This window comes from Panthera pardus, unplaced genomic scaffold, assembly GCF_024362965.1.
Source record: "Panthera pardus isolate Hobbes unplaced genomic scaffold, ASM2436296v1 HiC_scaffold_2, whole genome shotgun sequence".
NCBI lineage: Eukaryota > Metazoa > Chordata > Mammalia > Carnivora > Felidae > Panthera > Panthera pardus.
This window is the reverse complement of record NW_026526765.1, coordinates 115,159,898-115,173,485: the sequence shown is the minus strand read 5'-3', so window position 1 is coordinate 115,173,485 and position 13,588 is coordinate 115,159,898. Positions and strand designations below refer to the sequence as shown.

Sequence of the window (13,588 nt, the reverse complement as noted above, 5' to 3'; positions counted from 1 at the left end):
AATATAAATACTTCTTATGAAAAATACCTACATTTTCCAAACCCCCCCAAAAAATGTTTTGGGTTTTTGCAAATCTCTTAATGTCTGGTTTCTCCATTCAATTTTCTGTATTATCATCATGTAGCCACTGAAAAATACCACTGTACACTCATGAGAAAATGAGTACAAATATGGCAAATAACATTTTAGATTAATGAAAACAGTTCTCATTTCATGGAGACCCTGACAGAGAGGTTTCAAGAATTCCACAGGATCCCTTGAACACACTTGACAAACCACTACTATATAAGAATACTCCTAGAATCTTAGAACATCTACTTACTCTGCTGTTAATAAATCTCAAAGTAAGGATTTTTTTTTTTTTTTACTTTCGGAGAGAAACCTAAACATTAAATTTATAAGTTGCTTATTATGATTTTAAAGGTCAAAAACTTGGGTCTCTGTTGACTTAAGAGTTTTCCTTTTAAGATGCTACTTAATATAATTAGCCATTTTAAAAGAAAAAAGTTTTGGGGTGCCTGGGTGGCTCAGTTGGTTAAGCGTCCGACTTTGGCTCAGGTCATGATCTCATGGTTTGTGAGTTCGAGCCCCGCGTTGGGCTCTGTGCCAACAGTTCAGAGCCTGGAGCCTGCTTTGGATTCTGTGTCTCCCTCTCGCTCTCTGCCCCTCCCCCACTCATGCTCTGTCTCTGTCTCTCAAAAATAAACATTGAAATAAAAATTTAAAAGAAAAAAGTTTTTCAGAGTAACTATTTACATTTGGGCAGTCTGAATTAGAGACATCAGTGGTTCCCTGAATTATTTCTATGCTAGTTCTACAGGAAGTACCCAAGGTTACCTAGAGTATATGAAAAGATAGGGACAATTCTGGCACATTATGGTTAATTTCCTTATCTTGTAGTCTTAAACTTTAATTCTAGTAACCTTGCTCATAAACTCAAGTCAATAGTCATAAATGCGAGTACATATCAGTAGTCCTTAACCATTTCTGTGAAGTCTCATCATTTGCAGTAAACTTATTCACAAATTTTGCATACTAATCAGAGTTTCTAAGTCCCAAAAACCACTGAGGGGATCCAATTACAACCCTTTTGGGAAAGGTACAGATGGTAGAGCAGTTTATTACCAAGACTATACTGAGAAGCAATTCAAGGTTGATGTGTTACTGATGGAGGTGAAATTATAAATTCCTTTAATAATTTTTTGTGTTGAAGATTGAAATAAGCTCTCCTTTGTCTTCTCCAACCACTCTCCCTAAGACAAACAACCATATCACTTCTTAGAAGTCAGCTTATATTGTGAACTTCCAGAGGGCAAATAAAAGAAGTGCTGAGTCCCCAGAAAACCAGGGAGGGAATGCACACAGATACTGCTGCACATTCACTGGGTGCAATTAAAGGTCTCTAAAAGTGGATATGTTTTCATTTTAATCAATAGGCCAAGGAACTAAGGCAACAATGAGATCTTGCCACAGAGAAAGTACCAATTAAATCAAGTAAGGCCCTTTCTATTTCGAATTCTTCTTCTTCTTAAAACATGTTTATATAAGAGTTTTAATGAGTGTGAACGAAAGCTTCAGAATTTGAAATGCATCTTAAACAATTTGATGGAAAACTTCCCAAAATATATTTATGCTTCCTGTTATATACACAGTACCATCAAGAAAATCCAAACCTTTTTATGATGTGTTATTATGAATATCTATAATTTAACTTGAAACCTGCAGAGCTAGTAAGAAGACTGACCTTACTCAATTCCTCCAAAACTGCTCTAATTTTCTACTTGGTGATTCTGTAGTCTCCTTTCTTGTCAGCTGCCAACTTTCAGAATGTCCATGTAACTGCCAGATTCTAATGTGTTATTTAGCAAAAAGTGAAGGCACCAGAAGAAAATAGTAACTCAAACTTAGAAATTAGTAACTCTATTTTCAAATGCAATTCTAAGTCATTAGGCCATGGAACAAAGATGGGTCCCATTCTTTTGCCAAATAAAGTGTACAGGATTTAGGACAGCTACTTGAAGACATTTTTCCATAAACTGTGGTTTTCTATTTCAGACAGAGGGAGTTACTGTAAATTTGACTGGAAATAAGGATGCTAGTGTACAGTATATCCAAGGCAAAAGTATTATTGATTTCAAATTTAGAAATGATAGTTCATAGAACACAGCACACTATTTTAAAAAATATTTATTAAAGTTGAAGCACAGAAAAAGTGATTTCCTCAAGATGACTCTGCTAAAAAAAAAAAAACCACACCAGCCAAAAAATCAATGTGTTGTTGCCAACTACTCTTTCTTTCACAACATATTCCTTTTATAATGTATTGTTTTGTATCACGGAGTGATTATAATGACCCACTATTGCTAATACACTCACTTTGAGTTGCTAGCGCTGGTGACAGGTGTACTGAGGCATTTTGGTTTCTTTCCGACCAACAGTACACATTCGTAAGGGGATGTGAACCAGGTAAGGGATCTAAACAGGGATAAATAAGACGCAGTCCTTGTCTTCATGGAGCTCAATTACTAGTGGAGTCATTAAGTAACTATGCAAATAAACTGTGAAAGGGAAATACAGGGTATCTAGAGAATAAATGAGGATGAAATGATACAATCTGAGCAGTCAGGGTCTGTGAGGAAGTCCATACTGCCAGAGCCACCTGACTAATCCTTTAAAAATGTAAACTACCTAAGGTCTCTCCTACATTTAATGCCAACACTAGCCCCTTCTCTTTCATTCTACCCATGGACTTTCTTCTTTTTTTATTTTTTTTGTTAACATGCCAAACTTGTTCCCATCTTAGGGCCTTTGCCCTTGTCCCCTCAGCCTCAAACATTGTCTTCAGATCTTCTAATAACTGGATGCTTCCAACCACCTCAGCATAGATGTTTCCTCAGGGAAGCCATCCCTGTTCTGAGCAAAAACAGACTCTACTATTTAATTCGTTCTTTACCAAGTCACTTTTCTGATTTTTGTTGCACTTTTTGTTTTATTTGGATGACTCTGAAAAATATTTATCATGGTTTTATGAGTTAACTCATGACATTAGTCCCCCTAGTCTTGTTTCCCTCTTAGGATTTTTACATCTCAGCTAGGCTTAAGGATTTTCACAAACGCCAGCCTTACAGTTGTTAGTCCTCTCCCTCGATCAGTTCATGTGGTATCTCCAGGGCCTAGTCTTGCCTAGAACATAGTAGCAATTTAAAAATTATCTGATGAACAAATGACGTGAAAAAAACAGGAGTGAGAGAATACTGAGAATTGTGCCAAGAGTCATTTCATGGCAGAAGAGATTTTCTCCCTCTATGTGACAGGACAATTTTGAGAAACTAATGCTATGTACAATCCTTCACATTTTTGAAAAGAGTTGAGGGGAAGTAGAACAATTACACTTACATTAACAACTAAAACAAGTTCAGAAATGTTTTTTCCTCCAAAGTAGGCCTATCATGTTATATAAAAATACCCAAACAGAAAAAAAAATCACGTCACAGTCTGCACAGCAGATTTATTTTCAGTGCTATATATATGAACTTAGTTATAAAATCTTTCCTACAAATTTCATAGACAACCTCTCATTTTTTCTCTCTTGACATTTGGGAAGGGCGTTATTGGATTTCACTATTTGGGATAGATGTGTTTGGGACAGATGGCATTCCGTTAAGAGAAAATGGCAAGAATACAAGGAGGCAGAAAGTCAATACCTGCATTTGGAACAATGAAAATACATTAGATTTGCTATAGGTAAATACAGGAATTAGTAACAAGGCTGGAAAAGGAGTCTTAGATGCTAGATGAATGGTTTGGACTTAATCACAAAGTCAGTGCAGACGCTGTGAAACAAACTGAGAAGTGCTATGCACAAAGCAGCATTTCTTCAATATTAATCTGATGACTGCAGGCAGGACAAACTAGAGGAAGAAAAATAAGAGGTAGGGAGACCCATTAGAAAGCTTTGTTGGTACTCCAGGAATTCATGAGTACCTAGACTGATGCATGAACAGCACAAAGTGCTGAAAAGTGAAAATGGTGTACACAGAAGGTAAGTGAAGATTGTATAAAGCATGGCAAGAGATTCGATGTGAGGAAGAAAAGAAGACATTAAAAGTAATTATTAACATTGAATAAAAAGGAATATGGAAAAACAAAAACAAGGAGATCATAGAAGCTAGGGTCAGGAGAGAAGGATAGTTTAGTATGAGCCATGTTAAATTTGAGAGGCTTGCAATATAGGGTCAAAAGGTCCACGTAAATATGGAAATGGCTGACTTGAGATTAGAATAAAAACCAGGACTAGACAGAGTGAGTGAGGAATCATCTACAAAGAAAAGGACAGAATTAGTAATGGAAGTACTCTCCTAGAAGGACTGTAGATGGAGAACTATACTGTTACAGACTAACACCTTCATTGAGGGTGACGTTTTGGGGCAGGAGGAATAGGAAGCCAAAGAATACAACAAATGATTATAGAGTTGAAAGAATTCAGAGGCATATCAGAAAAGACAAGAGAATCCAAAAGAGGCTGGTTCAGAGGAAAAGAGCCACAGAATAATAGTCAAAGAGAAATGCTATGTATTTTTATTTACAAGCATCAAAACTTGGTAGTTAAAATGTTGCAATAAACTGTGGGGCAAAGATTTATTCACCTTGTAGGTGAAAGTTTGTTAAGTGTATACTTCTTTAGTGCCATCTTCTCTTATGCAAAGCTTACATTCCATGAGGACCTCAGGACCCAAGCTCTTTCTTCACTCACCATCTCTGCACATGGAGTTTCTTAACTCTGCCAGGAATACTACACTATTTCCCCCATTCTTTACAGGGTAACACCTACCAGTCCTCCTGATCTCAGTTTAACAGTCACTTTCTCAAAGAGACCATCTATGACCCCTCCTCCTCTCCAGTAAAAATTAGGTTAGCTTGTTAAACCTTCTTCCTTAGTTTTTCTTTGTGGCACTTATCAGTTATAAAGCAATGCTGGTAGGATTATTTAATGCCCGTGTCCGCCATTACATCAGAAAGTTCTGAGAGGTGATTTGTCTACATTGCTCATCCCACCCCTAACATCATGAGATACAGAAGTGTTCAAAAACGTGTTGGACGAACATTTCAATAAGAACTATAGGCAAACAAGCTAAACAGAACAAAATAGAGGATACCTGTACATGTTTTAGAATCAGTTTTTATATAGGGGCCTGCTCATCTGTAGCCAGAATCAGCAATCTCTGAGTTATCAAACTAAATTACACAGTAAGCAAAGAATGCATGACAGTGGTAAAGATTAGAAATATTTCCACAATAGGTTATACCCATATTCGGTGTTTAAGTACTGAAATTCTTATTACTGGTTCTTCCATAACACATGAAAACAGTGGTTGAAAATGATACGAAGATCAAGTACAAAAAGGGCCTGACTCCAGGAGGTTAGGAACTCCACACATTACCCTCTGCATCAACCTAGCTAATTTAGATAATGGCTCAAGACTAATTCCTGCTGAAACGGGAGCAAATGCAATTTTTATTCTGTTCTCTTAAGAAAAAGCACGGTTAAGTGGGAGATGCCAGGCTGCAAGAGGACTACTGTCATAACTTCAGAGGCCCCCAAAGCTTACACTAACCTAGAACAAGGCCACCGCATAGAAACTAGCAGCTGCAGGTGTGGAAGACACAAATTTTGAGACCTAGGGTCGGCCCAGGTTGCGCTGGCTTCTACCGCGTAAACAGCAGCAGCTGCTCGGGGTGGAAAGCCCGGGGCCCCAGGATCGCTCGTACCTTGCTTGACTCGGGGCTCCCTGGTGCTAACGGCAGCTGCGGGGGGCGGCCTGGCCACCGGCTTCTTGTTTTGGGCCTCCCCAGCAGCTCCGGCCTCGGCGGATTTGGCTCTGGAAGCAGACACGGCGGCCCGGACCGCCGCGGCCCCGGGCGCCTTGTGTTTCTTGTTCTTGCCTCCCATACTGCATCGATGGCAAAGAGCCCTGCTGCTGTAAGTCCCGGAACCACCGCAGCACCGTCTCCAAGTGCTCTTTACATTCCCCGGGTCCCACGCCGCCACCCTGCGTCCTTCATCCGGGCTTCTAGGGCCTTGGCGACCGCTGAATTTCAATTGGTGCGACTCACCAAGGTTCCGCCTCCTCGCCTCCCTCTAGGTGCCTACCGCATGCCGGGCATTCTCGCCGCGCTCCTTCTTTAAGTTAGCGAACTGGCCATCTAGTCGTGGTGGGAAAGGAAAAGTCGGAAGAGAAGAAGTCAAGGAAGAATTCTGGGGGATGGGGTTGCGTGACTAGACTACTTTTGTCTCCCATGGGGTACAGCTGAGGTTTCCCTTGGCGTCATTGTCGGTACGCTCGCAGAGCATCGTGGGTAGGAGGGAGATTCGGTCTCCCAGTTCGGAAAGATGGCGGACGCTTTCGGGGATGAGCTCTTCAGCGTGTTTGAGGACGACTCGGCCACCGCACCCGGAACTAAAAACGACAGAGAGAAGGAGAAGGGGAAATGGAAGGGGCCGCCAGGGTCTGCAGAAAAGGGCGGGTAAGAAAAGTGTCAGGATGTTGTTTGTTTTTTTTCCCTCTTATTGCTGAGGGGAGAAAATACAATATTCTTCTGAAGAGCATGAGCAACTGTGGTGCAGACCGAGTGGCATCGGGAAGTGAAGGGTTTTGGGGAGAATGTTGAAGGCGGGGGGGAGGAATGTTGGTTTGGTGAGTTGGGATTTTGGCGGTCCCCGGTGCCCGCAGACAGCGTGAGCTCCTGCCACAGTAATTCCTTGACGCCTAGGTTGCTGACTCTACCCCCGTGTGCGCCGTGGAGTCGGGAGGACAGGTGAGGTGTATCTGTTAGGTTCTGTGGCCCACAATACCTGGCACGGTCTTTGATGAAACTGATGACCAGTTGAGTAAAGGGTTAAGGAGCTTAGAAAACGTGACTTGAATTGACTTGGAACGGGCAAATCGCAACAGGAGGACTCAGGAGAGATTTAATCTCCAAGCTGTAGCTTTTTGCCCTTAAAAAAGAAACGTGTCTACTACTAAGGTTGTGAGGATTGACTGAATGCACCTATGTACCAGCACCTAACAGTGCTTATCACGTAATAGATTCTCAAAAGCTGGCTATCGTTGAGTTTACTAAGAAAATTTTTAAAACGTAATGGTTTCTAAACATATGTACTAGATTGACGCATAGAACTATCGTAAAGTGTACGATATTGTTTATAGTAGAGCAAGGAAAAGCTGGTATTTGGATTAAAAAGATGATTCATTCTTAACAGAATTTACTCTTAGCTAAGGGAGATACTCAGTAAATAGGATTAAATTAGACATGATTTTTTTCTCAAGGAATTTTTAGTCCTGGTAAAGAGGTAAAACCAGGTACATGTTTTAAAAGGTTAGTAGGTGATTGAGATAAAATAAATTGTGTATACAGTTAAGTGCCGTACAGTTCCAAAAGAGATCTCTGTGTCATTCAGGGATTTTTTTTTTTTTTTTTTTTTGAAAGACAGAGACAGAGTGCAAGCAGGGGAGGGGCAGAAAGAGAGGGAGACACAGAATGAAAGCAGGCTCCAGGCCCCGAGCTGTCAGCACAGAGCCTGATGCGGGACTTGAACTCACGGACCGTGAGATCATGACCTGAGCCGAAGTCGGCTGCTCAACCGACTGAGCTACCCAGGTGTCCCTGTCATTCAGGGATTCTTACATGCAAGAGGCTATTCTGGGGAGAGGAAATGATTTGTTACTGGCGGGCTAGAGGGAGTGTTTGTTTAGGGACAAGAGATAAAACAGAGTAAAAGTTGGTTTTATTTAGACTGTGAAGGATGTTAAATGTCAAGCATGAGAGTTTTAATTTCATTTTTAATACCACGAATTTTTTCCTAACTTGGTGATTGGTTAAGTAGAGTGGTAGTTTAGGAAAATTAATGTGATAGCGGCTGTCAGAGTATGTTGAAGGAGGAAAGATAATAAAAATAAGAAAGGGAATTAGGGAAGTATTTCAGTTTATTCATTTAGGAGATGAAAAGAACCTCAATTCAGGAGGTAGCAGAAGGAAGGAAAAGGAAAGGTGGAAAATGCTGTGAAGGAAAAAATTGATGTGTGTTAATAATGAAGCAGGTCAGAACAATGGAAAAGGAGTCAAAAGAGATTTTTAAAAAATATTTATTTTGGGGAGAGAGCAAGCAATGGGAGGGGCGGAGAGGGGAACAGAGGATCTGAAGCAGGCTCTGTGCTGACTGGCATCAGTGAACCCGATGTGGGGCTAGAACCCACAATCTCGAGATCATGACCTGAGCTGAAGTCGGGCACTCAACCAATTGAGCCACCCAGGTGCCTCAAAAGAGATTTTGAATTTGGATAACAAGAAGAGGAAAACTATGGAAATTTACAGGAGATAGTGATTTGTAAATGAAATTAATTTGACTTGAGATGAAGGAAGTGATAATACTATATCCAAATGGAGGTATCCAGTGGGCAATTTTAATTAGGGTTTGGGCAAACCTTAGAACAGGAGGTTATGTGTACATATAGGGATGTTTGAATTGGTAGTGTTTGAGTTGGAGATCCTTTGGGCAAGTACAGTGATGAAGACAAAGATTAGAGGGATAGCAGAACAATCACTGTGAAATGTCTTGTAAATGGGAATGAAACACAGTAGAAAAATAGTCTTTGTCATTGAGTTAAAAGGAGTTGGGAGAGGGTGGGGGAACATTTAAGGGAAAATGAGAAAGACAGGTTCTTTGCTTTTATTTTTTTTCCGAATAGGAATAATTAATAGTTACTGTAGTTTGGGCAACTACAATATAATGAAGATAATACACAAGTAATTTCCCACGTTAGTAAATACCGTGCTTCAAAATTACTAAGGTAAAATTAATTCACTTTGCATTGTACTAGTGGTAAGCTGTTTCCATGAACTTCTAAAGGAAGAGTTTGTAGGATACAAAAATAATCAAATTTACGTTTTAATTTTATTAGGAAATATGTGAACATTAGAGAAGGGAAATACATAAGAAAATACAGAACACTAGGGACTTAAGGGATTTTATTTACTAACAACATTCCTTTTTTTTTTTTTTAAGTTTACTTATTTGTTTTGAGAGAGAGTGTTAGTGCACACGAGCAGGGGAGTTGGGGGGCGGGGTGCAGAGGGTCCAAATCTGGCTTTGTGCTGACCGCAAAGAGCCCTATGCAGGGCTCGAACTCACAAACCATGAGATCATAACCGGAGCCCAAGTTGGGCACTTAACCAACTGAGCCACCCAGGCGTCCCCTGGATTTTCTTTCTTAGGTTGTCATTTAACTAGTTCCTGTATCCTCAAGTATTTACTGTAAATTGTCCTTATATCTAAAGCTTCACTGTCCGCTACACCACTGTAGCTATTGCATACTTAAACTGTAGCTAGTCAGTATTGAGATAATGCTCTCAATGTAATATGAGATTTTGAAAACTTAGTGTAAAAAAAAAAAACCACAAACTGCCTCATGAATCTTTATCTTGATATGTAATGAATTGATAATGTTTTCCATATATTGGGTTAAATGAAATACTGTAAAACTGGTTTCTTTTTAACTCTAATGTGGTTTTTAGAAATTTAGAATTATGTGTGTAGCTTGCATTATATATGTATATATTAGATAGCTCTGATAGAATTGATTAGATTCAGGTTCAGTTTTAGATAGGAATAATTCATAGTGGTGCCATGTACTTCCAATTGCATTGCATCATAAGATTACATCATGAGACATATGTAGTGTTATTCCACACTTTTTAAGATCGATCATTGGGTTAAGATAGATCAATCTTACTCCTCTTCAACTTTTCACATGATGGGTTTAGCACACACCTATGTTGATTGCCTAGCTCCATTATTTTGTTGGTGGTTGGCAAAATGGCAGTTTTTCTATTTTTGTCCTTTCTACGTTTATTACCTCACATCCATCTATAAAAAAAAAAAAAGAACACTCTCATACCAGCTGTTACCTTGAAATACAGTGCATAGAAGAAATAGGAAAAATGCTTGATAATTTATCAATTTTAACAGATTAGTTGTGTCCTAAGGAACTTCCAATGGTGACCAGCATGGGTGTATGATTATGTGTTTAGCTTCTTGATGAATGGATTTTCATGATTTGATGTGTTACACTCCTTTGCACTCATTTTTCTTTACCTTTTTTAAGCTTTATTCGGGTATATTTGAAGTATCCTAAATCACTGCCACAATCAAGACCCCCAAAAGTTCTGCATGTCTTTTTGTGATGCACCCCTCTCTCCAGTCCTCCTTCCAGGCAACCACTGATCTTTCTGGCACCGGCGAACAGCTTGCATTTTCTAGAATTAAATTTTAAATGAAATACTACAGTATATATTCCTTTTTGGTCTGGTTTCTCATATTCATTGCTTTGAAGATTTGTTCAGTTGTGGTGTATATCATCAGTTCCTTTTTGTTGCTGAGTGGTGTTCAGTTTTATGGATATACCATATATGTTTATACCTTTATTTTTTGACGGACATTTGAATCATTTGCATTATTATTTTTCATAGTCCTACCAATGCTAATTCTTCGTGTTGGCTCTTGTCTCCTTTTGACAAGCTTAATCAGTCTTAGATAGCTTCTCTGCTTTTTGCCAAAAGATACTCTTGACTCATAGTATACATTTTCAGCCCAGACCTGGAATCTGGTGTCTCCAAAGGGTCTCTAGTTCCTTATAGTGGGAAATGTTCTTTAGGGCTTCGAGTGCTCTTGGGTACAGGATTTCATTGCTTTTAGGTCTTTACTATGGAAAGAACTGGGGAATCATTGTTTTTAGAAAAAGAGTTCATGCTGACATTTACAATACAATTAATATTATAGGGTCTTTATTTGGCTTTTTTGGTTTTTATAGTTTTATCCTTTTTTTTTCTGAAAATGTTCATCCGTAACAATATTACATAAACTTTATTTTATGTATTCTTATAATATTTAAAAAAATAACAGTGCATAATAATACTGCAATTCAGAATAAAATATTGAATAGATTGTGGTTCTAGTTCATGGTTCTTTTTGTCCTTAGAAAAAATGTAGCACACCAACAGTGAAAATACTCTGTAATAGTTCCTTTTTGAAATGTTTATGCTACTAATTTGATACCTGTTATGTTCACTTGTTTCAACTTATTTTCCATTTTAAGGATTGCTAAAATTTTAATTTTTAAATCATGGTAAAACAGTTTATGGTTCCAAAATCAAAAGTATAAAACAGTATTCTTGATTTTATCTTTGCCTCTTCTGTCCTGTTTGTTCCCTCTCCTTGAGTTTTTGGTTTCTTTTTATTATTTCTTTTTTTAATTTTTTTTTTTTTTAATGTTTATTTTTGAGAGAGACACAGAGAGACAGAGCATGAGCAGGGAAGGGGCAGAGCGGGAGAGGGACACAGAATCCGAAGCAGGCTCCAGGCATTGAGCTGTCAGCACAGAGCTCAACTTGGGGCTGAAACTTGCAAACCGTGAGATCATGATCTGAGCTGAAGTTGGACACTTAACTGAGCCACCCAGGCGCCCCTCTTTTTATTATTTTCTTTCTGAAAATACACATGTGCATGTCTGTCTTCACTCATTTTTATGCAAAAGGTGCCATTTAAAAACTGTTCATCTTTTTTCTCTTAGCATGATGAAATACAGATACCTCCATGTTAGTATATAGAACTCTTACATTGGGTTATTTTCAGTTTTTTACTGTTACAGATAGCCTTGTACATGTCTGTTTTTGAAATTTTTAAAAATTTTTTGCCATGTTATTTTGGCACAGATTCCTAGTAGAATTTTGAGGTTAAAGGGTAAATGTATGTAGTTTTGCTAGGTGTTGCCAAATTCTTTTCCACAGGCGATGCACCTTTGTCTTCAATGGTGTGGCAGGCCAAATGATTCATCTCCCTCTCCCCCTTAATGATGTCCTTGTCTCAATCCTGAGAATAATTGTCAGAATTAAGAAATTAACATTGATACAGTATTATTATCTAATCTATACACTTAGTCATATTTTGCCAATTGCTTTAATATCCTTTATAAGAAAAGGGGTCTATGTTGGATTCCATGATGTGGTTGTCATGTCTAGAAATAACATATGTTCATGGGGTTTCAGTAATAAAAAACTTACTCTTAAAGGGTAAGCTTGTTATATGTGACACTTTATTTCCATCTTTCTGTTTAACTCAGGTGTTTCAAGGGTGCAAATTCCACATGTGACATACATACCAAGCTGTAAGAGAAATAAATAATTGGGGACCTAGAACTCTAACACTTAAAGAATAATATAGCACTTCTGAAGGAAGGTATTCTATAAATTTAGGTTTTAAGTTTCTCAAAGGTCTAGGAATTAATTTTTTTGTTTTATGGTTGTCACCAGCTGCTAGTAGGTTTTAAGTGTCTTAAAGAATAATATAGCACTTCTGAAGGAAGGTATTCTATAAATTTAGGTTTTAAGTTTCTCAAAGGTCTAGGAATTAATTTTTTTGTTTTATGGTTGTCACCAGCTGCTAGTAGGTTTTAAGTGTAGTGGTTTTGTAGATGCTTACTAAATCAGGGTTAGAGTAGTGGAATGTTAGAACTAAAGGGATCTTCAGTATCTTCCAAATGTCTTACTTTACTGAGGACCAAGGATATTGATGGCTTGTCCAAAAGAGATTCATGTAAGTAGTTAGCAATAAATAGACTGGGCAAGAATGGTTACCTTTTCCACTAAATTGGGAGGAATTGGGTTTACATATTTCAAGTTTTGCTAAGCATCAAAGAAGAACCTTTGTTAGCGAAAGATTGTTCAGGCATACCTCACATCATTACCACTATTTGATACTCTTATTTAAAAAAAACAACTTTCTAAGTAAAACATAAAAAGAGAAGTGTGAAAGTCCATAAGTTGAATTTTCATAGAATAAACACACCAATGTAACCCCCATTTGGGACAAAAAATAGAATTATTTCAGACATCCTTCTTTTTCCCCCGGAAAAGTGACTGTCTTGATAATGTGTTAGGTTTTTCTTCTGTTTATGACTGTAATGTAAATGGAATCATTTAGAATACATTCCTTCGTGTCTGGCTTTGGCTCAACATTGTTCATAAAATTCATGACAGTAGCTATGTCAAGTTGAATGCAGAAGCAGATGCAGAGTCCAGATGCATACTTTTAAGCCACACATTAAAGAGATTTGCAAAAATACAAACAATGTCACTCTTCTCATTAAAGATTATTTTTGAAAATACTTATTTTTTTATCAAGTGTCATTTATATTAAATCTAACAGTAATAATGTTAACATAATGTTAAAATAACATTGTTTCCATCTTAAAATGAATTAATAAGTAAATATTTTAATAAGAAAATTGTTCAATATTATTATCTAATGTGGTAAATATCAATAGGTATAACTACATAAACAAAATTCTTTGGAATTAATCATTTTTAAGACAATAAATAATTCTGAGGCCAAAAATTTGAGAGCCACTGATTTGGTATAGTCTAATTTATGTTTTCATGATGAGCACTTGTTTTCAGTTTATTTTTGTATGCTTATTGGCCATTTGGATATCCTCTTTTATAAAATACCTGTTGAAGTCTTCTGTTCATTTAT

At 37.8% G+C, this 13,588-nt stretch overlaps 2 protein-coding genes across 3 annotated transcripts in view; one reads left to right on the top strand and one right to left on the bottom strand.

Moving 5' to 3' along the window:
- The window catches only part of DHX29 (DExH-box helicase 29), a 44,906-nt gene extending 38,956 nt beyond the window's left edge, over nt 1–5,950 (bottom strand). For both annotated transcript variants that reach the window (XM_019414249.2, XM_019414250.2), the window contains exon 1: nt 5,770–5,950. In XM_019414249.2, coding sequence (XP_019269794.2) covers nt 5,770–5,950 — 181 coding nt within the window. The remainder of the gene's footprint in view (nt 1–5,769) is intronic.
- Nucleotides 5,951–6,163: 213 nt separating this feature from the next.
- The window catches only part of MTREX (Mtr4 exosome RNA helicase), a 105,900-nt gene continuing 98,475 nt past the window's right edge, over nt 6,164–13,588 (top strand). Inside the window, exon 1 of the mRNA XM_019414251.2 lies at nt 6,164–6,525. Within this exon, the coding sequence (XP_019269796.1) occupies nt 6,392–6,525 (134 nt within the window). The 5' untranslated portion in view covers nt 6,164–6,391. The remainder of the gene's footprint in view (nt 6,526–13,588) is intronic.